The sequence below is a fragment of the Opisthocomus hoazin genome, chromosome Z, assembly GCF_030867145.1.
Source record: "Opisthocomus hoazin isolate bOpiHoa1 chromosome Z, bOpiHoa1.hap1, whole genome shotgun sequence".
Taxonomy (NCBI): domain Eukaryota; kingdom Metazoa; phylum Chordata; class Aves; order Opisthocomiformes; family Opisthocomidae; genus Opisthocomus; species Opisthocomus hoazin.
In genome coordinates this window covers 90472721-90498974 of record NC_134454.1, presented here as the reverse complement: position 1 = coordinate 90498974, position 26254 = coordinate 90472721, and the positions used below count along the sequence as shown (strand labels likewise).

At 43.7% G+C, this 26254-nt stretch overlaps 1 protein-coding gene and 1 long non-coding RNA gene across 3 annotated transcripts in view; one reads left to right on the top strand and one right to left on the bottom strand.

Moving 5' to 3' along the window:
* The window catches only part of LOC104339069 (WD repeat-containing protein 7), a 128688-nt gene extending 105283 nt beyond the window's left edge, over window positions 1–23405 (bottom strand). For both annotated transcript variants that reach the window (XM_075410819.1, XM_075410820.1), the window contains exons 1-10: window positions 23325–23405; window positions 10479–10650; window positions 9214–9320; window positions 7973–8051; window positions 7261–7435; window positions 5287–5363; window positions 2792–2911; window positions 2450–2595; window positions 1268–1370; window positions 85–226 (exon numbers count right to left, since the gene is read on the bottom strand). In XM_075410819.1, the coding sequence (XP_075266934.1) occupies window positions 85–226; window positions 1268–1370; window positions 2450–2595; window positions 2792–2911; window positions 5287–5363; window positions 7261–7435; window positions 7973–8051; window positions 9214–9320; window positions 10479–10637 (1108 nt within the window). In that variant the 5' untranslated portion in view covers window positions 10638–10650; window positions 23325–23405. The remainder of the gene's footprint in view (window positions 1–84; window positions 227–1267; window positions 1371–2449; window positions 2596–2791; window positions 2912–5286; window positions 5364–7260; window positions 7436–7972; window positions 8052–9213; window positions 9321–10478; window positions 10651–23324) is intronic.
* An 86-nt stretch (window positions 23406–23491) lies between these two features.
* On the top strand, window positions 23492–25938 carry LOC142358875 (uncharacterized). Its single transcript, XR_012761915.1, has 3 exons — window positions 23492–23516; window positions 24143–24233; window positions 25717–25938. It is a non-coding gene; the product is annotated as an uncharacterized LOC142358875 (long non-coding RNA).
* Window positions 25939–26254: the final 316 nt, after the last annotated feature.

Sequence of the window (26254 nt, the reverse complement as noted above, 5' to 3'; positions counted from 1 at the left end):
TGCTTTATCCAGCAACCAAATACATAACAAAAAATAGAGATGCCTGCTAAAAGACCTGGCCACAAGCCTGTTAATTAGATATACCTTTTGCACTGTCTTGTTGTTCAAGAGTATCAGGCACACTCCAAATACACAGCCTCCCTGAAGAGTCTCCTTGGATTAGCAGCTTATAGGAAAACTCCCTGTGTCCATAGAAGAATCGAGTAACTGGAGGACATATTAGTAGCTGGGGAAAAAAAAATAAAATTAGCAACTTCAGAACACATGCAAACCATGTACTAACCTCAAAATTTACCTTCCCCACACAATCCACTATACCTTTTTAAAAGCAGGACAAAAAGTAGCTACTTTATGCTTTATCTTTCATGCAGCAGAAAGAATAAATATAGCAACACGAATTGGAAGCAGCTGTGGGTAGTTACAAAACAAGTCACAGGTTTAGGGGAAAGGAAAAGAGATTTTTATATCAATTTGGATCTGTTCTGAATATATTCATATTTAGAATATTTTATTTATGTGTCTGTATTCTAAAAATGTTAACATTTTAACGGCAATGGTGAGCTGAAGTTCCACTACACAGTAAGGAACGTTGGCCACAACAGAAGCAAAAAAATATTAACATTGATGGACAACATAGTGGGAAAAAAAAAAAAAGGTTTCAATGTCCAAATTTGGCAACACTTTAAATGGTTACAATAAAAAAGGATTTCTACAACAGTCTTACAGTAACAGCATTTGTAACTAGGACAGTTACTTATGCATAGTAGTATAGGTGTAAGTACTACGTGTATCATACAGCAGTCTTAGATACATTAGTTTACAGCAGACACAGTTCACAGTACAATGCAAAAATCAAATACAGCTCAAAGAGGACTTTGGCCTACCAAATCTGATTTTCTTTACTTTGCAAGGATTTAAGCTTTCAAATTCAAAGCTTTGATTCTGAAAGCTCTTGCTCAGTTATTGCCTAATCATCACGCACATCACAACTTGGCTTCTGATTCCCCAGGCATTGATGCAGGATAAACTGTTAGTACACAGGAGCTGAAGAGTCACTTGACCAGGGACTAACCTCTGCATTTATCTGAAAACCAATGAGAACCAAACCAAACAGCAGGGAAACTGCATCTGTCTGCCTGCTCTAGGAAGAGAAGAAATCCTAAAGGCCTGCTTTGGAAGAGAAGAACTGGTCATGACGTATGCATGTTTCCACACTCTAAAAGAGAAATGCAGTCCATAAAAGAAAGCTCAAAGAAATAAATTTTACCTGTTTATCTGCTCTGTCCAACACACTGTACAATAAGGGTGGAATTAAGTTTTCCACTGCTTTCCCCACATCTCTGCGAAATGAATCACTAGCTGGTAGACAGCTGGGTTTAAGAACAAAGAGAAAGGAATAAAATTCCTTGTATTACTAGAGAGTGACTATTACATCACTAGCTAACTAAATAATACTAAGCAAAAACAACCCCCAAGCCCTTAAACATTATATTTTTTCAATTGTTAATACAGTGTATAGCAGATCATTACTCTAATTTTAATGTACAGGGTACGCTGTGTCAATTACTAGCTGCTCCAAATGTGTCCAGCTCCCTTTCCCCCCGGATTCAGAACAGAAGGAAAACAGAATGAAGGAAGCCTGGCTTTAGCCCTGCTTTGGACTTAACATGTGGCCTCACTCAGGACCAACACACACCAAACCCAAGGATTCCTCTGACAGATCACCAGAAAAATCTGCTCACATTCTTATGCTCTAATCACAGAAGAGGGTGAGGAAAGAGTCCTCGCCTGATTTGTATTGATCCCATTTAAGGATCTCCAAGATGAAGCTGCATCTCTACCCAGAACAGAGAGATGGCTGCATGTCATGAAAACGTCAGAAGAAAACTAGAAAAGTTTTTTATTTTACTTTTGTTGTTCCACATTTATTTAACCTCTTTGATACCCAATTTTAAATTAATTTTATGTTTTGACATTTACACGTGCACACTCAGCTGTTCATGCCTTCCCTTAAAGGGCTGAAAGAGTACTCTGTTACAATAATACAATCATCATTTATGTTCTACTCCATATAGCAAAATCTTACCTCTTCCTGATTTGGACCTGATTTTGGTTAAGGAAATAGTTCAACCACATTTTATTTTAACGTATGACTCTTGCCCAACAGAAAATGTACCTCTTCCCATCACACAGCTCCACGAGGAAGTGAAAAAGAGTTAGTGTAATACCAGAAAATAGTGAAGCAAGCTTGGTTGAGGCAACCCAAATTACTGAGCACCGATACATTTAGGGGACACGCACTTTAAAATATCTCATGGAATACTAGTTTGTGCAACATCCATATGGTTTTGTAGCAAAACAAAAGCCAAAGATACTCAATATTTCTTCAAAGTCTCTCATGTTTTTATCTCAAAAAAACAAATAAATGGAGTATTTGATTGTTGACTACCTGGCTGGTAACTTATATATGAAGTTTTGCCCATCTTCCGTCCATATGATCACTTTATCAGCTGACACAAAGTCGCCACCAGTCCAGGTCTGATCGTTTTCACTAGGGACCGAACATAAGAGGGAATAATCTCCAGCATCAAAAACCTGAAAAGAAACAGAAAAGTCTGTTGTCATTAAGCAATTACAGATTAAAGTGCCCAGAGAGCGGCTAATTTTGGTTTCAGTCTAGCCACACCAAAAGCACTCTGAGCATCCTGATCTAAATGTCTGACTGGCAGTTTAACCAGATCAGCTTCTACAGAGAAAAGCAGCCAGGTGTCGTTCCCCTAGCTCGCCTTACCCTCCAGTACTTGGAGCACACTACCAACAACGACCGCTGGGTAAACCCGCAGAAGGAAATGCTCTGACAGTTTTGACAATAAATAGGTTTTGACTCCTCTTCAAACACTGGTGTTGTATCCTAAACAAACAAACAAAATCAACAATAAATTAATGGCATTTTATTTAAATTTATAACTCTGAAATTAAACAGAGGCATACTACCTTCCGTAATAACAACATCTTCAAAAATGGCATTTCTTTATGGTTTTAAATTTGCTCAAGTCAAGAGCTTGTCAGTGTTTCTGTAAATTTTAACTGAAAAAAAAAATACTTCTGTTTTGTTTTGATACTCCTATGGGTATATCCTATGTTAAATATCAACTGTCCTGTGAGAGTCAAGTCTGCAAACTGTCACAAGTACCAGGGTAGCACATATGCAGCAGAGCAGAACTAAAGAAGTGATAGGTAAGAAACTGACCTGTAGGGACAGCCAAAAGTGACGCCAACAAGAGGTTATCGCTTTTATTTAGCGAGCGTATGTATATAGCCATAATCAGGTGCAAGTACCAACCAGCACGTCAGTGGAGTCACAGAGCTGAACTGCTGAACACCTGAGCCTGTTCCCTTCCTCACATCAACCAGCATGATCATGTCTCAAAGTCTTCAGCTGTCGACCGACCCTTGGCCAGAGGTTAAGCTTCAGCCACTGCTGACCACGTTCTTCTGAGATCAGTCTAGCACTGTCCAATAGCACAGGATCTTCACCATTTGGCCAAACACCCTCTCCTGAGTCTGAGTATCAGACGGGTCTATCACATCGGTGCTGAACCTTGATTAATCTGGGCCCACCCACAGCAAAGCCTTCTCTTCTGGTTGTGTTGACAGTGGTGACTGCCAAGCTGTCCAGATCCAGAACACGCATGAACCAGCTCCCTAGCTAATCCTCCCTTGTGAGCTAATCCTCCCTTGTGAGCTGTCCATCTGATGGACTATCCATCTTCACCCTGACTTGGGACACCCTGAAGGAAGGAGGGACAGCCAGCCATTCATCATTTGAAAATTCTGGCTTACAGTTACAAAAACTTGGCTGAAACAACGCGAAGGCTGCAGATATCCTGCTGCAGGTACAAACAGGAGACCTACAGAAGGACCTATCTGCAATGCCAGCTGCTTTAACCCATTTCACAGGGCTCTTCGCTTTCACAAAAAACCTTATTGAGACAGGGCAGAGCAAATCAGGACAGCCAGGCAATGAAGGCAGAAGTGGGGACTCGGACATCCTAGATCACAACTCCTTATTCTGTTATAGATCTCTGGCAATACAGTATTTTCCCGAATTATTATTTCCTCATCTTCAAGGTGGGCAATAAGCACTCTGTGCTACACAGACACCATTGAAGTGCTCAGACAGCGTGACCACCACCCCAGTCTGAAACTGAGAGTCTCTACACAGAACAACCTGCAGATCGAAATCAGATAACAAGAGAACACCCAGCTGATTTGTTTTCTCGCTCACTTTGAACTTAGAAACATGACAGAGGCCACGTGATAGGAAAGGGACTACACTATTTCATGAGGCACCAGCTGGCCAACTTCCAAGGAAAACCCAAACACGCTGGTAGCAGTTCTTATCCTACTGCTCCTCATATAAAGATCTGCAAGAGCACGTGGTATCCCCTTTTGTCACTTCAGTCTAACAAATTCCCTGGCTGGACAGATTAACAGTGCCCAGTTAGTATCATCACTGCCAATGAACCACCTTGCACCCAGACACCCAAGCAGATTCAGCTCACATTTCATTCTCTGAAGGTTCCCCATGTCCCAAACAGACTAGACTGTAAGCTCCTGTTTAGTTACATCTTTCTGTTTCTTACTTTCATAACAGCCAACACTTTCCATTGCTCACAGCTCCCTTTTTAAGTGTAACTGTGCAAGGTGATGTTAGCTAAAACATTATTAGCTGCATGACAAGGGTTTCCAGAAAACGCTTTGAGAACAAACATAATTTCATCAAGTTTGAAACTATGAAACAAAAAAATGTGAATACCCCCTCTGTCCCCTGATGGGGTCAAAAGCACAGAATTCCATTACACTGATCTTCCAAGCTAATGCAACCCACGTTCCTTTTGCATTATAAATATTCTGGAAATAAGCATGTTCATCTGGAAATAAGCATGTTCATCTGGAAATAAGCATGTTCTATGTTAACAAGAATATTTGTATATTATCATCAATCATTACATGGTACAAATAAAAACACAGATTTGTAGAAATCAGAGATTATCCTACTCTTAATTTTGAAATCAGTTCGCAGAGTCAAACACGAGAACGATTTGAGTTCTGCTGGTACCCTCAAGAATCAGTAGAGCAAAATTAGGGAAGCTGATTGTCAAATGGCAAAGAGGAAAAAAACTGTAATATCATTAGGTAGCTGGAAGAACAGGAAACAGCATTAATAGAAGCTCTGCCTTCATCACAACAGGAAATATCATTAATTCAGAAGCCTTTGTTTACCTGCATCCGACTAACTTCAGAGGTTATTATCCATACTTTCAGGATGCCAGTCACTGAAACTGCTACAACAGTATCCTCTGGGGAGAAACAAACATTAGACTGATAAGTATAAGGACGTCTTCATTTTGTTGTACGCTTGTGCATATCCAAGTACAAAAATATACCGAGAGTACCTCAACATTAAAGTTTATCAAAACATTCCTGAAGTGTTTGCTTCAAAATCAAACCTCTCTTTGCAAAGTGGTATTCCAGAAGCACATACACACAAACACAGATTCCACGGTTTTAGTCTCATTCCCATCTCTCTTATTTAACACGAGGGCTTAAATTAAATGGGGGGAAGGGAAGTCACAGTGGTTTCCAGTACTGCTGTCGGACACTGCGGGTTGTCCCATCGCTGTCCCTGAAGGAAGGGGCTGTTCTGCCAGGAGGAGGGACGCGCGGTGCCTGCCCGCAGCAGCCCGCGAGGACACGCCGGCGCGGTGGGGAGCACGCCCCAGCTGTACAGCTGCCCAGGCATCTCCGGGCAGCGGCTTCCCAAAGCGCATCCCTGCAGAAGGACTCCATTAGAGTCATAGCCTCCACAAAAAACAAAGTATATGGAGTGCTAGACAAACTTTCGAGACACTCCTGTTTCTACCAGACTAGTCTGGTGCAAGGCCAAAACCCAAGGGGTAATTTCTTGATAACAAGATAAAAAGGATTACAAAAGAAATAAAGGCAGTATCAGGAAACACGTAATACCAGAGTTCACTTCCAGTTGTTCCAGCAGCTTAGATGTTGTGGGGATAGCAACTGAGCTTTCCCACTCCAGGACTTTGGGAATCCTCAGTTTACCAACTGCTGGCAGCCTTAACTCCAGGTAAAAGCCTCTCCTTTTGTCAGGACCTTCTTCCTTAGTGTTTCCCAAACCTCCAGGGAATCACAGTCTCCACAACAGGACAACCTGAACGAGCCACCTCTCTGCCTCGGCTGCCAGAATTTAAAGCCTAGCAAATTAAGACAACCTAGCAGAGCAACACAGATGCACGGACAGGTATCGCTTCAACCCATGTCAGCGAATCCACCACTGAACCTGAGCCTACTCCCACACCTCTCCACTACATCGACTGTCATCACTTTTAGAAGTTCCTCCCTCTACAGTCTTCAGGTGTTTTAATCCTATTGTGTACTTTAATCAGCACATTCCTTAAACACATTTCCTATAATAACAGCTTTGAAAATGTTACGACAGCGCTTTTTGTAAAGCTATTAATCACAAGAAATACTCGTACACATATAGATCTTGTCAAAAATTACAATGTATAGCTTGCCAAATGATCTCTATGTGTACGTACACTACACGTCACTTTAGTAACGCAGATGACAGCCTTAGCATTTAAAGTTCTTGCACCCCTTCCTTTGCTCTTGTGCCAGTTTCCAGGCTCTCGCTGTCAGAGCGCTCTCCAGAACTCTTCTGCATCTTCTGCAATTCTCTTAGAGAAAACAAGTTATCACCCTAGTGGGATGTGCTTTTATGCAAAAGAAAAAAAAAAAAAAAAAAAAAAAAAAAAAATCACTCTTTCGGCAAGAAGGTTCCTTGTCCTTCAGGTTTCAGCACACACACACACTGAAGATGACAGAACTGAATCCATTTCATAGGCGAGCCTGGATCCTGCCGAGCACGCACACTCAGTGATTTGGCTAGATGTTAGGTTCTGCTCATGAGAAAGCAGTTACATTTTAGCCAGAGTCAGAACTCCCATTTGACAGAACAGCAGAGACAACACTGCATAGATGTCAACCTAGCCTATTTTTCAGGGACTAGAAACAACCATGCATGCTTTGCTTTTCAGAAAGGTTAGTGCTTGCTGGGTGTCGCCCAAGATCACAAGAAGCAACATTCCAGTTCCTCCCCAGGTTCTTGAGAAAGTTGAAAACAGTGTTTCTCTTATAGCCAGGCAAAGCCATAATAAAAGCAACAAAAATAATTACCTTGTGTTCTATTGGATCGAATGATAGTCATGGAGCTGATCCAGTCAGGAGATATCTTTGATAATAAAGAATAAAGAACTTCAAGGCTGGTAGCATCCACAACAAGAATTTCTGGATAATGTCCATGGCATAATAGCCTCCCTTCACGCTGTGTCCCAACTGTAAACTGATAGAACTAAATGGATATAAACAAAATACAGAAGTTATATGCCATGTGAGGCATCGATTACTTCTTTTTTAATCACAACCATAAATTTGTAAATATATTCTAATGCCTGTACGTGTAAAAATGACTACTCTGCATTGATGAGGAGAGAGGGAGCTGTTATCTTCCCAAGGCAATCCTTGTCCTGCACACCCAGCTCCCGCAGCTGATGGAAACCTGCCTCAGCCTGCCCTGCTAGGCTCATCCTCACGCTCCCACCTCCCCTGGCAGTTTGCCTCCAGAAATCATCTCCTTTTCCTCCCTTCTTTCCAGCCTCTCTCATTAATCATGATACATTTTTTTCAAATCCTGAAGCACAGCACATACTTCCAGCTCCAGGGCATTTGATGATACAACATAAACTATTTATGACACACTTCAGTATGCATGCAATGTCATTAATAAGCTTAAAAAGAAACAAAACTGCCTTGCTTTGATAACTGCTCTATAGTCATCCACGCTTCGCAGTATAGAATAGGACCTCTGGAACATACACAAGGTACTAACCTGTATGCCAGTATGTGTGCAGGCTAGTTTAGTAAACTCTATGCACCTCCCATCGTTCACGTCCCACAGAGACATCTCCCTAAAATATAAAAGGCAGACTAAAACTACATGGAAACTACTTCAATCTTCCAAGGCTTTACAAATCATTTACATTGGGGAAAAACTTAACCATTGGTTACTGACTATTCGAATTATATTTAGATAAAGGAAACTCAAAATCCACTTGAATTTCCAGTCCTTCTATCTGAATCTACACAACCTCTTCTTCCCTACAAAGGTAGAGGGAAACCAGTGAAATGCCAAGGCTCATCACAGACTCAGCCCAAAGCAGAGGATAGGAAGGAGAAGAGGTGGGTGGGAGTTATGGATGACAAAATTAGTTGGCTCCAAAGCTTTGGCCTATAATTTATCAAACTGTGTATCTTTTCAATAAATTAGCCCAAAATCTAGGCTACAATGTGAGTGTACAAAGTACATTTCACCAAAAAGTTACGGAGTATGACTTTTATTCCTTTGAATTACCTGACGGAAATCCCCATTAATGTCAATCGCATGAGAAATTCTTGCCCCTTCTGCCCTCTAAACAGTTGCTCCAATTAGTAAATAAAACCTCTTAAAACAGTAAATGTATTTCTGATGTATTTTTTCTTAAGGATAAAAATCAAACACTGCAACAGAAATAACGATAAATTGTGTGACAAGTTTCCAAGTTGCAAAACATGTACTGGGCATAATTTCCTGCCAACAAGCTCCAGTGCAACTCCAGCTTGCTTCCACTCCAGAAACAGATCTTGGATAAGCAGACAAAAAGGAGCAAAACTCGGGTCTACCGTCAGCTGAATCGACAAACTCACACGAGCAAAAAGCTGATGGAAAGCACAGAAGTGCCTTGGCTGAAAGAAGCAACGTCACACATCTCATCGCCCATCCAGAGGTAAATCACATCCAATCCTCCACACACTGCTTTCGTACAACTGTGCAGCGTCCGGCCACCGACTGCCAGGGTGCAAGAAGTGACAGAGGAAACCCCCCAGGACCTCGGGCACTTCCCCAGGCTCCTTTCAGGCCATGAACCCAAAATTCACACCACGCTCACTATCTACAGTGGCGAAGTCCCATCATTTGGAATATCTATAGACTACAGATTAAGTAAAAAAATACTGTGTACTGTGATCTCTGCTCCACCCTCAATTTCCGTTGTTTAACAGATCTGCATATTAATAAATCCCCAGGAAACTCACCCGCTTTCTGATGCGCTCACTATATACTGCTTTTCACTGGAAGCAGAGGCCTTTGACAAACAAGTAATTGAGGCTGTATGACCAAACAACAGAGCTCTGGGATTAATCTAGAATCAGGGAAACAAAACGTGAAGTAAACATAACATAGGCACTATTACTTCACCAGAACATACATATTCCAGATTTCCATTTTAAGTATTACGCAAACATATGTGTTAATGTATATACACAGACACATTCAATTAGCATAGCAGCAGATATATAATCTTGAAAGCGTTTGCAGAGAACTCTGCTACACTATGCAAAAAAGAGCTTCTACCTAATACTGTAATGCAAATTTGTGAAAAAATGCATTTTGCATCAAACTCGTACTATCAATAATTTTAAACCCTGAATGAAAAAAATGTGTTTTACTGCAACAATAGCCTCCCCCCAATCAAGTACAGTTCATAACACTGTACATACATAAAGAAGTTTACATAAAGCCCATGCACAGATTAAAGATAAAAAAGATGACTGCCCTTTGTTTGTCCTTTCTAGAAAGGACCAGTCACTTTCTCACATTCCTTCTTTTAAATACACCAGAGATAAACACAATTTATGGGGGTAACTCACAGACACTGAGATTTTTAGGTTTTCAGTACAAGCTTTTCCTGAACTGCTTTTTTTACAAGAAAGGATTGTTTTGCTATTCCATTCCAAGAGTTTAAAACTCTTTGTACCAAGGCAAACTACAGGATGACATTCAAAATAGACACTAGCAGATTTCAACTCTAGGGCAGTCACTGGCATAAAGCAATTCATCATCAACCTTTATCTCTGCCACCAGCCTTTTTTCCCTTTCAGTTTTCACAGAAAAAAACCCAATGGTTGAATAAAATAATAACTTGAAAGAGTTCTCCAAGTACAGTCCTCTGATCACTGGAATCTGTTTTCACAAAACAACATGAAGCAGCTAAACTTGAAAGTAATGACTCGTCCAGAGCAGCTCCAGAAAAGAGGAAGTAATTGCTAAAAAAAATTTCTGCAGAAGCAGCAAAGTTCAAGAGCAAAAATGTCTCTAATCTGAAATACCCACTACGGGAAGCATGTAGTGTCACATCCAGGCCTTGTGAGAGAGAGGCAGACAGGACAAGCAAATGGGGTGTAGAAAGAGCTGAAGACCAGAACGGAGACTACAATATCAAAGAATAAAATCACACTGGCAACACCAGTACATACTTGAAACACAGAGAAAATTACGGTCATGCAGACTTTCGTCTTACCTCTAAATCTAAGGACAGGTCCCAGAGACATATTTGTCCGTCGTGGCAGCCCGTGACGATCATTGAGGCGTCCTCCATGAGCAGCAGGGTGGATATGCAGTGCGTGGGGGCTTTCCGGCCCCACAGGACGATGGGCAGGACAAGGCTGTTCCCCGCCATTTTGCTTTCACACCTGCCAATTTAACCAAGATAATAAATATTACGTCTCAGCAGATATGCCATTCCCGCACTTCGCACGTTCTCCTCACAAAACCTTAAAGTATTAGTCCAAAGCGACTTCATAAACGTTTTACACAAAAGACACATAGTCACTCTGTGTGCCATTCTTCAAATAGAATACTGTATACAATCATCTCTCATCAGAGAATGCATTATTTTCATATATGGATTAAATAACATTCTTTAAGAGTCACTGGAACAGTACAGTGAACTGTGGTAGTATTATAACTTCACAGTTTGGATTTCTTGCACATTTTGCAAAAGACGTTTTTCAAAGTGGCATTTCGCTACATGTATAAGCACTTTCACCACGAGCACCTCCCTAGGCACACAGGTACTTTTGCCAAAGTCATTCCTTTGCTGGGAATTTTGAAGTAACAAATGCTTTAAGTCCCAGGGCTACGGCAACTATTACATGCCTGAGAGTAGAGTTCATCCTCATTTGCTAATGCAACCACCTTTAGTCAAATATAGGCTCCGGAGCTTTCCACGGGTGACTACGTGCTTTTCAAAAATACTGTTCTGTTAGGACAGTGCTACAGGGACATCTTTTTTTCAAATGTGTATTTATGTCGGAACATGTAGTATCCTGCATCAGGTGAAATTAGAGGCAGAAAACCGTTTTAAGGTTAATGCCATTCCCTAATTCATACTCTTGCTCTGATAGTTCATACCACCTCACACACACAGCTAAAGAGGCTAACTAAGCAAACAAAAACTAATTAGAAACAGCCTCACTAAAACCTATGTTAGTTTCGAACCTTTCAGCTTCTAGTTGCTAAGCCTGAGTAGTAAATATTTTCAGTGTCACCTTTCTAATACTGGTGGCTTAAGATTTACTTCTACAGCTTGCCTTCTACAGCAGGCAGAGCCACAAGCAAGCAAAAGATGCTTAGACAGGGTGATGGAAAAGGAATTAGAACATGCAATCTCAGGAGACGTGGTTTGAGGGGAAAAATCCTCACTAGAATTATCAACGCTATTTAGAGCTAAAGCAAGCTAGGAAAGGAATAAATACAGCAAGTACAGATTATTTCTTATGCTCTCTCATTTCTCTACTGCTTCCAAGCACCACAAGCTGGATCCCAAACCAGAACAGAAGGGCTTTAGAGACCGAGACTTGACAAGTAGGCACTGACTTATTTCTGTGACCCCCTGCTTCACGGCACTGCAGGATCCATGCTGTCATCTTCTATTCAATAAAGGTTGCATTTTTATTTATTCTGCATAAATGCTGACAGTCTCACGTAATCCAGTCATTTTGATGCTGATGATTTTGTGACAATGGACACCCCTTCTCCCCTCCCCAGGTTCCCCATGCCCCAGCCAGCTTTAAGCTGCCCAGTGACCCGTTTCCCCACAGACCGACCTCAGCTCCCACCGACGGGGACGCGTGGCACAGCACAGCGGGCATCGAGCCTGGTGTTGTGCGAGCTCTGCTGCACTGCTGAAACCCAAACAAGAAAAAAAGCCCTGCAAATAAAACTCCGTGGCACTGCAGTACGACTTCGGGCAAACTTGCTGGTTCAGCAGATTCGACAAGTTTTGTCAAGTTCAGCTGTGGACCCAAAATGCCTTTATTTAAACAAACACACAAACAAACTCAATTTGTATTGAAATAGAAAGCAACAAGGGACCAGGCAGGTACCCCAACAGCGGGCTGCTGAGGAACTCCGGTAGCACTAGATGTGCTTACGCAGCATCTGCATCAAGGCCTGCCTGGACGCGGTGCTGTGCAGCCTGCTCTGGGTGACCCTGCTTGGGCAGGGGGTTGGGCTGGGTGACCCACAGAGGTCCCTGCCAACCCCGACCATTCTGTGATTCTGTAGTTCTGATCACCATGGTTTGCCATACCAACTTGATCCTGGCCATTATCCAACGAGAAATAGATGCAACACTATCTTTGTAGCAATGTTTATTATCTTAGGAATATATTGACACAACTGACATGGAGAAGTTTTCATCTGTCACAAAGCCAAGACTTTCTTGGTGACTGGGAAACAGAGAACAAAGGTGGCTGAATTGTAACTTCAGAGAGAAAGAAAACCTCACAGAAGCTGAAGCTGTAGTAATAAAACACAGTTAGGAGGATTAGCGTAAGACTTAAACACCAAAACAAACCACTGTTTTTGTTAGAAACATTCCGAGCTTGCCAACCACTTCAAAGTTTCCATAACGTAAGATCCTCGAAGCTGAGGTTGCGCACACTGAGCTTGTCAGCGTAGCGTCAGCGCTCCGGCTGGGCAGGGGCCGACGCAAGCAGCAGCGCTGGGGGCTGCCTGCACCCCTGCCCGCTGCCCCCCCGCCTGCCTGCACCCCCCAGGGCAGGGGGCACGACAAGGTCCCGCGCAGGAAGAGGAAACTGCAAATACAAGACTTTCTTTTGCTTTCCAGGTAACCGATTGAGCTCATGATTATTCTGGAGATCCTTTGTGGGTATACCCTGCACTTCATAAATAAAAATGCTGGAATTTAAGTTATATTTCAATTGTACCAATGGCTAATCTATATAAGACGTATGCAAGACCCATTCCAGTTACTATTACACTCTCAAACAACTGAAAAATTGTATGTTTAACTATGAAGAAAATATGCCAGAATAACTGCTATTTTCTTATTGGTCTCTTATTCTGGATTTGGAGTTGTAAGAGTTGCTCTACTACGCAGCGGTAAAAGTTTGAGTTATGGAAAGCTATTGCTTGGAGCATTTTGTGATAAATGAGTGGGCAAAATGGTCGTGTGAAATAAATAAATGCTCCTTATATATTATCTTGTAGAGGGTTATGTTCTGAACTTACCATAGCCCAAACCAGAGCAGAATTTCTGATTTAGAGGAGTATAAACACAACAAACACAGGGAGGATTCATTCAAGAAATATTTTTCAAAATGCATATTTTGCTGTCTTTCTATAGATGCCTATCATAGATACATGAGCAATCCAGCAATATTTGCATTTGTTCACAGACATGTCAACTTATTTTACAGCATTTCAAGAGAGGGAAAAAAATTCTGAGTTACGACAAGCGGAAAAAAAGTAAAGGTCATCCTGACTGTAAGCCACGCTCACTACAACTCCACTTCCCCACTGCGATAACCGCAGGTCCCCTCCGCGTCCCCGACACCCCGACCAGACAACGGCCAGGGCTGTAAGGAACTACCCGGGAAACGAGGAGACTCACGCTGACCCCCTGCCCGGCTGCTGCTGGACACCACGCCACAGAACAATCCCCCCTGTCCTCCTGCCAAAGCAAGGACAAACACCAGCTCCAGGTTTCCACGGAGGCTGTGAGAATTTAATTCCCTAACCTGCAGGTCTACTGAAAACTATCACGCAAGGCTTAGTGCTTCCCCTTGGAGACAAACTCCCGTTTCATATAAACACGGGCAACCACAGAGATCTTGCCTGCATCAACCACAAAGTTGGCTTTTCGATCTTACGTTACCCTGGCCATCCCCAGTGGTGACTCCCACACCCCAAGAAGTGCTTTCCGCATCAAAAACACCTTCCGTTGCAAAACTTTGGTTTTTACTATACTTCCAACCTACGTGATTCCACAGAGTTCAACACAGATTAATGTTAGCTCTCATCTACATAAAAATTACAATGCAATTTCTTCAAGAAAGTAGTTTCTTTTTAGACAAAGGCTGCCTATGCTCCTACAGGAAGCAACTCTGCAGGCAGAGAAATCGAACCTGATAATGTACATGGAAAAATGGGGGAAGGGAAGACAGCAAGAGCCGAATAATGCATAGCTAAGTATTACAAACTGTACAACAGCTCACAGGGCCAGCTGGACGTACCAAGCCTCAAACATCCAAAAAGCAAGAGACACATTACGGTTTTCACAAAATCAGTACGATCAACATGGCAATATCACTTACTACAAAGTGCCACTTTATGCCAACTCACTTCTTCCACCCAGCTGGACTATCTCTATTACCAACTACTTATTTTATTAAGTGTTATTATTTAATGAACAAATATAAAGACCAACAATCAAACACTTAATCAACATGCTACAAGGTACCCTGGAATTAGCTGCTGTAAAACATGCCTGTAAACGTAGTGTTAATTGTTATGCAACGGTAGATCAATTGTTCTGTCTGCATGACCACAATACAGAACTGCAGAATAATTTAGAAAATTTACAGAATACAGTGACCTTACTGAAGAGCTACGATTCTAAAAATACTTGATTTATAGTGAAATGATCATAAAAATATAGTGAAAACCAGAAATAAAATGTCTAGATGTACTACAAAAAACAGTCAAAAAAACCCCATCAAAATGAATAAACAAAACGACCCATTTAACTCCTTCACCACCCACTTGTGAAATAAAATGAAAGGCACGCTGGGAAAGGTGGGGAGAGATGGAAATTTCTTTCCTTTGTATATATTATAGCACTCGAATACCAGAGTACACATTCTTCACAAAGCTTTCTTCCCTTGCTACCTGCAAAAAGCTCCCTTCGGCAGCTCCACTACCGTGGATGGGAAATGCAGAACTGAGCCCAAATGAATCCCGACAGACGCCCGGCCGGCAGCCCCGCAGGTAACGCACTCCAAGCACCCCTCTCGCCCCGACCAGCAGGCACCCGGCTCGCAGGGAGCTCCAAGTACTTGTCTGACCACACCGCCACCACGGCTTATTTCATGACAGTAAATAATATTTGATCAGTGTAATCTATGAACTAAATTTTAATGATGAATCAAGCAATCCATCAATAATGTCAGAGCTCAAAAATCTAGGGGTAAAAATGCTGATAAGGAACATAAAAATCTCTCTCATTCCTCTCATCTCCTCCTGCTCACAGTTCAGGGACCAAGGCACAGTATTTACCCGTCACCTGCTTGTTTTGGTAATGCAAACGGCTGCACTTTTGAACAACTCAAGAATGAAGGGCACAAAATTGAAATTGTTACTTGAAATACTGCAGTCAGTTTAAATGCTATTCCAGACTACTTATAAACACTGTAAAATCGGCAGCACTATAAATACATACTGAACAAACGGAATTTTCAAAACAAATGCAAAGTGTATTACAACATGCAAATATACTAGCACATACAAGTAACCCAATGTATTTTACATTTCCATGCAGAAAAATGTGAGAGAAAGCACTGAAAACATTAACAGCAAAATACTTTCTAAAGCACTACAGATATTCACATTTCAAAACTTTCCTCCAAGAGAAACAGAAATCCTAGAATATTTCATACCAATCATTAGGAGAGAGAGCAAAAAGAAAAACTACCTCTTTCCTTCTAGTTTTTTATTATGGTACCGCAATGCCTTCATTAAAAACTTCATTTTCAGAAAATACCACAAGTTCATTTTAACAGTTCGGGAATTCAGTCTACAAAGAACAACCCTCCTCTATCACTAGCAACCACTGAATGGATCCCCTGCAAAAAACAAAACTCACTTATTGTCTGTAAACAATCAATAATTTTTTTACATCAATGATGACAAACTACAGCAGCAAATAAACACTGTACCATTGACAAACGGTCAAAAAGCACACAGTGAACCATTACAAATGAAATCCCATGTTTTAGTTATCTATACCTCGCTAAAATAAACTATTTCTGCAGAAAAGGGAACTGGAACTTTGAACTGGAGAATGGAGACACCAAACTGAGGAGAGTTCTTCCCGCTTAACAGCCCTCTGACTTCTTTGTGCCTGTTAAGTTTTGCTGTATCACTTCCACGAGTGCCAGAATCCCAGTTTCCTTCCTCCAAACACCCAATAAAAGAATGAGTTACCGTTACTGTGGGTATGAAGGGGGGTGCGTGTGTATACGTATATTATGTACAAAAGCATGCTCGTATTTATTTTGCTTCACTCTCAAATTACTTCTCTCAAAGAGACAACAAATGCATGGATGCAGGGACGTGGGAAAAGTCCTTCCCGAAAAGACTTGACAAAAGCAGAGGCTCTCTTTTGTTCCCTGCCCCACCACAAAGGATCTTTTCTCTTCCTAACATTTGCTTTTTCGTAAGGTGAGAGTTGCAATGTAAATCACAGCATCACTATCATTTGCAGGGCCTCAGGAAGTTATTTCCACTCACTTTTTTGGAGTCCAAGCCCCTCTTCTTCAGCTCCTTTGCACAACCCTGACAGGTGCCACTCCGTATCCCAAACCCAGTCTCCCACCGTCCCTCTGAACACAGCCGGCTCTTCGTGGATCGCCTCCAGCGGATAACCGCTGCGTCTAGCTGTAAGCCACCGCCTCTCTGAGGAGGCACCAGAACAGCCCAGAGTAGCAGGCCATGTTTTGCCAGACACAGAAACATAAAATATGATGTATTTTTTTCATTTGACCTAAATTATCTCAGGTCTCCACGTTCCTGACACTGTATCTTTACCTAACTGCAGACACAAGCGCTGAGCCACCCCGACAGCCCTCCATGGCTCACTCCAACATGTCGATGGTTTCCTGGTGCCGGGCAGCCCCAGACCGCACGCAGGACTGCAGCGCGGCCTCGTAACCTTCCCCTCTACTCAGTGATTCCTTTTCTTGGCCCACTGCCTACAGCCTTGCCAGCACAGTCGAGCATGCAGCTCCCGCGGCCGTGCGGAGACACAGCCCCGGACCCACCAGGACGCCCAGCTCCCGACCCCCCAGCTGCTCCCCAGCCCTCGTCCCCCAGCCTGGGGGGCCACTTCAGATGCAGGAGTTCCCGCAGTGATCAGGAAATTCCCGCCATCATCACCACCTTCCAACCACAGAGAGCAGTCCCTCAGCCACATTGGCCACTGTCTGGTCCTATGGATTTTTATTTTTCCCCATAACAAACAAGGCAAAAATGGTACCGCAGCCTTTTTCAGGCTTTTGTTACTAGGTCTGCTGTATCATCGAAATACAATCTAGAGTTACATATGCATACATCTCAGTTATGGTCTTTGTATTTAAATCGAGAGCGATTCTTTAGATTAGCAGATGATCCAAAAAATTAAAATAATATGCTAATCTGGTAGAATAGTCAAGTGACTTTCAGCTGCACTGCTTACGACTGGTATTTAGGAAAACTTCATAATCTGGGATAAATTGCTATTTGAGTAAAGCTATGAAACTGATTTCTTAAGTACAATGTATTAAATACTAAATCAAAGACTCACATGAACACCTTTACCAAGCCATAGTCTTCTAAACACTAACTAACACTTTCAGGACTGGTGAACTATGGTAAATTATTTGCAGCTAACTTGCTGAACCAAATTACAATCAGAAAACATAACAGCAATTTCAAATCAAAGTCTGATGATGAAGGTCCAAGGCAGATGCATAGAAAATGTTGCAGTTAACAGCAGCTTGCTGTTCAGTACAGTCAGGGGGATGACCAGGGAGGACAGTCACAGCCACAAAGACAAAGGCCAGATGCTTGGTCAGAAAGCTTTATAACAATTGTTTCTGTAACAGATTAAAGGTAGAGTCATGCAATGATTCTCATCCTCAGCTTCATCTGCAACATAAAATAAACCTAACAGCAGCAAATCAGAATAATACCTAAACAAAAACATTCTGCATACAAACCACAGCAGGACTCCAAGCCTTTATCATACGGGTTACCAACTTCTGCCACAAATCAGGCTTGGAAACTAATTCCAGTATTTTTAAAAATCATTAGCATTCCTGTCCGTCCAGTTTTTGCATACACTTTTATCTTTCCAAGTGACAGCAACAGACAGGAAAACATCCACAAGCCTTCCTCCTCCTGTATACAAACTGCTCCTGCAACAGGAACATTTTATTTGCAATTTCCTCAAGTTTTCCCACAGCTTTCAGTCATGATGGGAAGCCTCAAGACCTCATTAAACCTTCTAAGCCTCAAGTCACTCACCCCAAAACAGCATCCATAATAAGGATTTTTACGGCTAGAATAAGCACTCAAACAAAATTAACTTACGGGAAGAAGCCCAGCAGCTACAGAGAGTGACATTTCCCCTCTGCACTGCCCTGAGACACTAAAACCAGGTTCCTTCCATGCTGATCACTAGCGAGTGGATATAATTCTCTAGCTGGTATTACTTCCATGCCCTACATGCAGGGAAACAGTTGTGGCCAGTACAGCATTTGGTACGTATACAGATTTCCTTGCCCTCAAATATTTCAGTGGGTAGATGCATGAGGAAAGGTTTAAGAAGAAGCAGGGACAGTGATGCTGCAGACTGCACAAGTAGAAAACAAAGCCAACGGGAAGGAAGGAAGGAAGAACAGAACGTAGGACTGAAGATGTCTCCGTGCGAGGTAACCAGAAGGTACCATCAGCATCGTCGTTTGACCAACCACACTACCCAACTCCTTTGATCTGCTGGTGACTTTCAAAGCACCGATGAGGCAGACAGAAGCACACAAATTCCCTGCCCCCTTACACGGCTCAGCCCTAACAGTTTGCACACACTACTTTAAAACATTGGTAATATTCCTAGAAGTACAAAAACAGGAGAGTAACTTCAGTTCTGTCACCAAAAAGAAACTTGGTTATGTTTATTCGATGTGCACAAACCACCACACTGCTGATCTGCCACGTGCGACCTCACCGGAACTCTCAGGTACCTGGGCGCTTCGGGAAGCACTGCACCCCTAGGTGCTACGGATCGCTCTGCTCTGGAGTGGTCCCACTGGTGTCTCCCAGAGACAGAGTACCAGCCACACACAGACCCTGCCAGAGTCGTGGAACTCTTCAGCACTTTCATGTCCCATCGCAGCACTGTGGCACGACGCTGCCCAGACCGAGCTCAGCGAGCCCCGTGCTGCGCTCGAGCCCGTTGCCTGGAGGAGACGGATCCACAGACACCAGGCACACAGGGAAGATGCGAGGCAGGCCAGGAGAAAGAAACGCTTCTTTTGGGAAAGAAGTAAAAAAGGCAAGTAAATCTATCTTTGTCTTAACAGAGCACAGCAAAAGCCAAGAAGAGCTTTTTCCAAACACATTTATTTCAATTAAAGCACGTGCATGAATAATCTTAGGATATGTGTGGACACTAAAATAATCTGCCAAAAAAAAATATCATATGTGAATTGACTGTTTCTTTATCATATATGCTCTCAGCATGTAACAGCTCCAAAATGAACCATTAAAGCCTGCCAAATGAACATTTGCTTTTAAAAAAATGTAACTGCGCTTATGTTCAAACAAAGCAACACAGAAAGGTTAAGAATAAATCATTCCTTTCCCTATCAATGTTTACCACATGTTAATGCCATTTTTCTGTATTTTCAGCAGAATTTAAATTACGTTATTATTCAGATTTGCCACCAATAAGTACAGAGATGGCTGCCATCCATGACATCAGGACAAACCTTCTAAGTGGATTCCATATTTTCAAGTGAACAGCAATTTTTACGCCTAATATTTGTCATGCATACAGGATCTTTCATTCCAAGACATTAGTCAAGCATTGTAACAGCCCTCCTAAAACCATTTACATAAAGATAATCATATATTTATGGTAAAGGCTCATTTCTGTTACATCATTGTTTCCATTTAAGCTATCCAATGCATTTTATAAAAATCTGATTATTTGAAATTTAATTACAAATGCCTTTTCCATTTAATACTTGGGGATGTAGAAAAAGTATTAACGAGGTAGGAAGAAGAAAATTAAGTGCTTTACTCAGAGTTGCAGAAATCTTTCACTATCAGAACCCACATATTTAGACAATTACACCTTTCTCTCAATGGACAGTGAATAAACAAACAATTCCATTATTAAATACAAATGGTCAGTAAAGTTTGCTATGTCAATTACATTCCACTTGTTTCTGAAGGCCTGTCAGTAATTTTCAGAGTCTTCTGGAATTAGTTTTGACACACTACAAAGGGATCAAATGCAAAATACGTTTGCTTTCTTCAGCTATGATGAATCTAACAAAACGAGGTTGCATCACCGAACAGCCGAGCCTGGCAGGCACCTCGGGAGGTCACACCCTCCAAGGCCCTGCAAAAGCCAGGTCAGCTACAGCAGGTTGCCCTAGACCGTGTCCAGCTGGAGTTCTGGGTATCTCCAAGGACGGAGGCTCCACAGCCTCGCCGCCCTGTGCAATTCGTTCCAGTGCTCAACCACCCTCCAGCTGGGCTTCACGCTGCCAGCGCGGCAACACTCACTGCTCTCCCGCATCACCAAGCCTGTCGTCTCATCGTGGGAGGCCATCAGGGCCGTTACACACAACTTGCCCTTTGTAAATCCATGCCAACCAAGACGTCTGAGAAAGCTTTTAAAAAGGTAATACTTTTCCAGCACACAAATCCCTGATATTTTTCTTTTTAAGCTAAAAAATTTTGGACTGTATCTGCAGGACACAAAATACTATGAAACAATCTACTAGGTCAGGTCTTACACTGACACATGTAGTAAATCCTTATCATTTCAGCTTGCATCTGATAAGCACTGAACACAAAACTTAGAGAACAACAACCATACTTTTATTTTTATCCAATTAACAGTACAGGTTTCTGACTTGCAATTACAAAAAGATTATTGCAACACTATGCTAAAAACTACTGATGAAAAGAAGAAATGTATTTTTTCACTAAGAGAGTATTATGAGGAAACAGGTGAGGAATGCAATCAATTTTGTTAGCTGTACAACCAACAAACAATTTGTTCATGATGACAGCAAAGTCAGGAAACTGACTTAGCAAAAAGACAGGTAAACCATTAGCTTTAACGTCATCCCCATGCACACACAAAACGGGATAGCAGCTGGGGGGTTAAAGTGGCAACCTCATTCATTTCATACTCCACTTTACCTGTTTCAATACACACAAAAAAGCCCCCACCAGCTACCAACGAGAAGAGACTCAGCCCTGCGTAACCAAGGAGGTGCAAGGACTTTTCAAAGGCCCCACTTTCGTAAGCACAGCACACTCCATCATACTGTTATGAATATTCACACTGACCTCACCAACCCCGCTCATTCAAACAGAACTAAGCATACCTGCAGGAGAGTACTAACCTACTATTTCCAACTTGGTCCCAACCGTTAGGCTACATGGAAGTTTATATGAGGTGAAAAGGTGATTTCAATCCAGATAATAACCGTTAACAAACCAGACTGTGGTTCTCATTATGCTGATTAAGGATTAAAAAATTAATGGCACCTGGCCTTTAATCCCCATGTACTTTGTTCAAAAATTCATCACCTCAATTCATCTTTGCTTTTTCCCCTAAATCAGGAGCTTCTGCATAACACTGTGAAGCAGGTATCTCTACATCCCTCTAAGTCAATTTATCTATAACAACGATCTCCAAACATAACTGTATTTCAAGCACCCTGAGGCAACACTTGTCACAGGTGTCTCTGTCTTGAGCTGGCCATTAGGCATTACAGCAATCTAAATAAAAGCATCGTAAACATCACTGTTAAACCTTCCCAATACACTCAAGATCAAAAATAATTCAACAAATACAAACTTGTTTTCCAAAATAGAAACTGAAAAGTAACTAGTTAAGACATAAACTCTTCCTTAACCTTCAGGTGGCAATAACAACAGCTACAATCCAATAAAAGGTTATTGCTTGCCCCTTGCCCCAGCTGAGTGAATGACTGCAAACATCTGATCTAAAAATATTTAACAAAGGAAAGACTGGTTATCTCACCCTCCCCCCAAAAAAAACCAAACCCGCCACTCCCTGTATATGTAGAAGGTTGTAAACAAGAAGGAAGAGGAAACAATAATTTGGGACTCTTAACTCCTTCATTATAGTTAGCAGACACCTTGGAAAGCCATTTGGAGGTTTTTGTGGCACTTCATTTGATGACACATTAAATCCACATACATTTTTCCCGTTTCAAACCATCACAATCACATGAAGGACAGTTATCCAAAGCAGTTGCAAAGGAAACTCTAAACCATATCCCTAGCTGCCAATAATATCACGGCTGTCATGGAAAAAGGAAAGAGATTATTATAGAGGGGCCACGAAAACGTGGCATTAAAAGAAACCGCCGTTCCCACACAGCATTACCCCCCTGTGCAGAGTCACTCCGTGGGTAAGCTCCCGCTCACAGAGCCCGCTCTCCACCTCACCCCTGCCCGGCCGCCCACGACCGACTCCCGTGACACATCCACGGCAGCACACACGGCGCAAGCCCGCGGCGTGCACCGGCCGGCGGTGCATTCTGGGTTGGTACTTGTTGACAGCACAAGCCCGAGCCCCGCAAGCCTTACGGTGCGGAGCCGGCACCCGGCGCTGCCCGCGCTGCTGCAGCCGCCCCGGCCTCCCGCCGCAGGGCGCGCGCGGGGATGCGGCGGGAAGGGCCCCTCCTCCCAGCGCACGACCCTGCGGCCGGGCCCGCCTCCGCCCCGGGCCTCAGCCGGCGGGGGCCAGGAGCCCGCAGGCCGCCGCGGGGCCGACACCTGCTACCGCCCCCCGGGCTCCCCCCGTCGGGCCGGAGGCTGCCGCAGACCCCGCACAACATGGCGGCCCCCGTCACCGCTCCGCCACGGGGAGGGGGGTGGCGAGAGCCGCCGCCCGCCGGGGGCCGGGGCAGTGCGGGGGCCGGGGCAGTGCGGGGGCCGGGGCAGCGAGCCCTGCCGGGCACCGGCGCCGCCACCCGCCCGCCGAGGGGGGAGGGTGCCCTCTACCCGAAGGCTGCCGGCGGGCACTCACCTGTCCCCGCCGGGGCGGTGGGCACGGTCCCGTCCCCGGGCGCCGCGCCCCCGCCGCGCTCCCACACCCGCGCCCGGCGCGCCGACCAGCTGACACGGCCGGCTGCCGCCACTGTCGCAAAGCCGCCAGCCGTCGTCACTGACGGCACGCAGAGGCAGCCGGCGTCGTCATGGAAACCGGGCGGCGGAGCCGGTGGGCGCGGCGGCGGCGGGGTGCCGGGCGGGAGGCGGGCCGGGCCGGGCCTTGTGGCGAGGCCGGGAGAGGGAGACGGGCCTAAGCACGGCGAAGGGGGCCGGGCCGCGGCGGGAGGGGCTGCCTGGACCGGGCCGGGCAGCGCGGGCCCCACCGCAGCGGCCTGGACCCACGGCGGGCCCCGCAGAAGGACCGGGCCAGCCCCGCAGAAGGGCGCGGCGCTGAGAGGAGAGCTGGGAGGAGCGGCTTATGAGAGGGCTTCGTAAATGCCAGCAGCTGTGGGGTGTTATCTCGGAAATACGTCCGGGCTTGAGCGTGACAGAGCGGGGTCGAGAAAGTTGCGGGTTTAACTTCTGGTTTTACTTAGTTTATCCTCGAGCGGGGTTAATACAAAGATGTCACTAATCCGTCCCTATTTTTGCCGCTTACTGCTGCTGAGCTTTTAGGCCTCCTAATTTTTTCAGCTGTTATCACGCTCACTTTGCTTTATTAAAAAAAACATAGCATCAAGAAACTTGGGAAAAAAAAAAGAGTCCCATGTCACAAAAAATAGTCAATGACAAAACTAGGACAATAAATAAGTTAGCATGAGGGAATTCCTATCCTACACATTTTCTAACTTTTAGGTGAAACAAAGGAGAGGTCTTGGAGACAGCAACCTACATAAGCTGGATTTGTTCTCTGGGCCTAGTCAGTGGATCGTGCTAAGGAGGTGTGGTAGGTTACTGACTTGATTTTTTTATTGTCTTTGCAACTGAAACAAGATTTTTACTGTTAGGTTTTTGTATGTGTGAATACTTGGGTTTAGTTACACACAAATCATCAAAGGTGCTGATTCTAACAGCAGTGCAATGATGGTTTTCTTTTTCCTATCAGCTGTTTAACAGCACACATCAATACATCCCAGCTGCTTAGGACAGAAAGGAAAAGTTATTTCTGCAGTTGAAACCAGAGAGGTCATTATCTCTTGGCTAGAAGTAATTAAAATAGTGAAATTAGTTCACAACTTGCTGTACTGTGTGTTGGCAAGTAACACATTACCTATATGGGGACGTGGTATCAGATATGTCCCATACCACCAGTTCCCTAAAGAGAAAGCAACTCCAAATTTTTATTGCTGTTGAATTAGTAAGCCATTTCAGTTCAACTGCGAAACATAAAAAGTATGGATAAATGTTGTTACTATGTTGGTGTATTCTTGGTGATAAAACTAGTGCTGAGATATATCAATACATCTCTATAGAGATATGCAAATGACATGCAGCCACGTGACTCCTGGCAAGTGACTATGGCTACCCCACCATCCAAGAAGAACAGATGCCTGTCTGTAACAGCAGCCCATTTAGCATGTGAATTACTTTCAGCTGGGAGAATGGAGATTCTCCAGTTGTCCTATGGTAATAAATGCCTGAAGCCAATGTTGGTCAAAGTCATACGGCATTATACCAATGATGTATCATTATATCAATGATATTATATATCAATTATATATCATTATATCAATTATATATCATATCAATTATATATCATATCAATGATACATCTTTATATTATTTTTCGTGCTCTCACGTTTAGAGGGATTGTTTTAAACTAGCTGCTATAAATGTTGTTTGAATTACGGAAAGCATTAACTTTTCTTAAAATAAGGTGCTAATAAAAGCGTTAAACATTTTCATTATGTTACTTTAAACAATTATACTGTTTTATCTGTGTCACCAGTGTACACACTGAGAAGGCTCAGGGGGGACCTTCTTTACAGTAGGGGAGCTGCTTTACCTTGAGGGTGGTCAGGGACTGGGACAGGTTTCCCAGAGAGAACCTGTGCTTGGAGATGCTCGGAGCCGCCTGGGCAGGCCCACAGTTGCCAGGGCAAGAGCAGCCTCCCGGGGTGCCTTCCAGCGGCAGCAGTTCCTCGGTTCTGCGTTGTTACAATACACAACAAGTTCATGAGCTTCAGGCGCAGCAGGCAACGCTTGCTGGAGAGGTGGGATGGGGTACCTGGACAACCAAGTGAGTTTCTTTGCCGATTTTGTACACCTGGTACTAGCAGTCTCAAAGGCAGCTTCAGCAGCTAGCACTGCTCCGCTCATCCTCAGAAACCACAGCAGAGCAGCACGATCTCTTTTCCTCTGCTTCAGCTCTTGTTAACGGTAGTCCTGAAGGATAAAACACGGCTTATTTTTAATTCCCATGTTTCTAGAACGAGTCCCAGCCAGAGTGCTGGCGTGGGCCCCGGAGCAGGAAGGCTGTGCGCAGGTTCTCCTCCCTGTTCCTGCGAGGGGATGGCAGCCAGCACCTCGACAGCCCAACCAAGCTCAGCAGCTGCTCCTCCCTGCGGTACATGACCCTTCTCCCACTGGCAGGGCCTGCGCCTGGGCAGCGGCTGCCGCCACCGTTCTCCATCACCTCCCGCTGATTCGAAGATCCGGTAGGAAAATCCTAACACCACAATGTACACTGTTGAGCAGGGATTCTTCATTGCGGCGCCGGGCACACGGGGGATTTCTCCTCCAAATGTGTGCGCCAGCCACCCTATTACTTCAGGTTAAATACAATCACACATGTAAATATTAATTGTATTTCTAAGAACTAGTTAGCATATGTAAATATTTTTCACGCATGTCTGTTAGCATCTTTGGGTGGTCTTCGGGGGTCCCAAGATGAAGGCCCATCCTCTTCATCACGCTGTTCACTGACTGACCTTTGTTTCTGCGCAGACTCAGCTCTAGGATCACGTC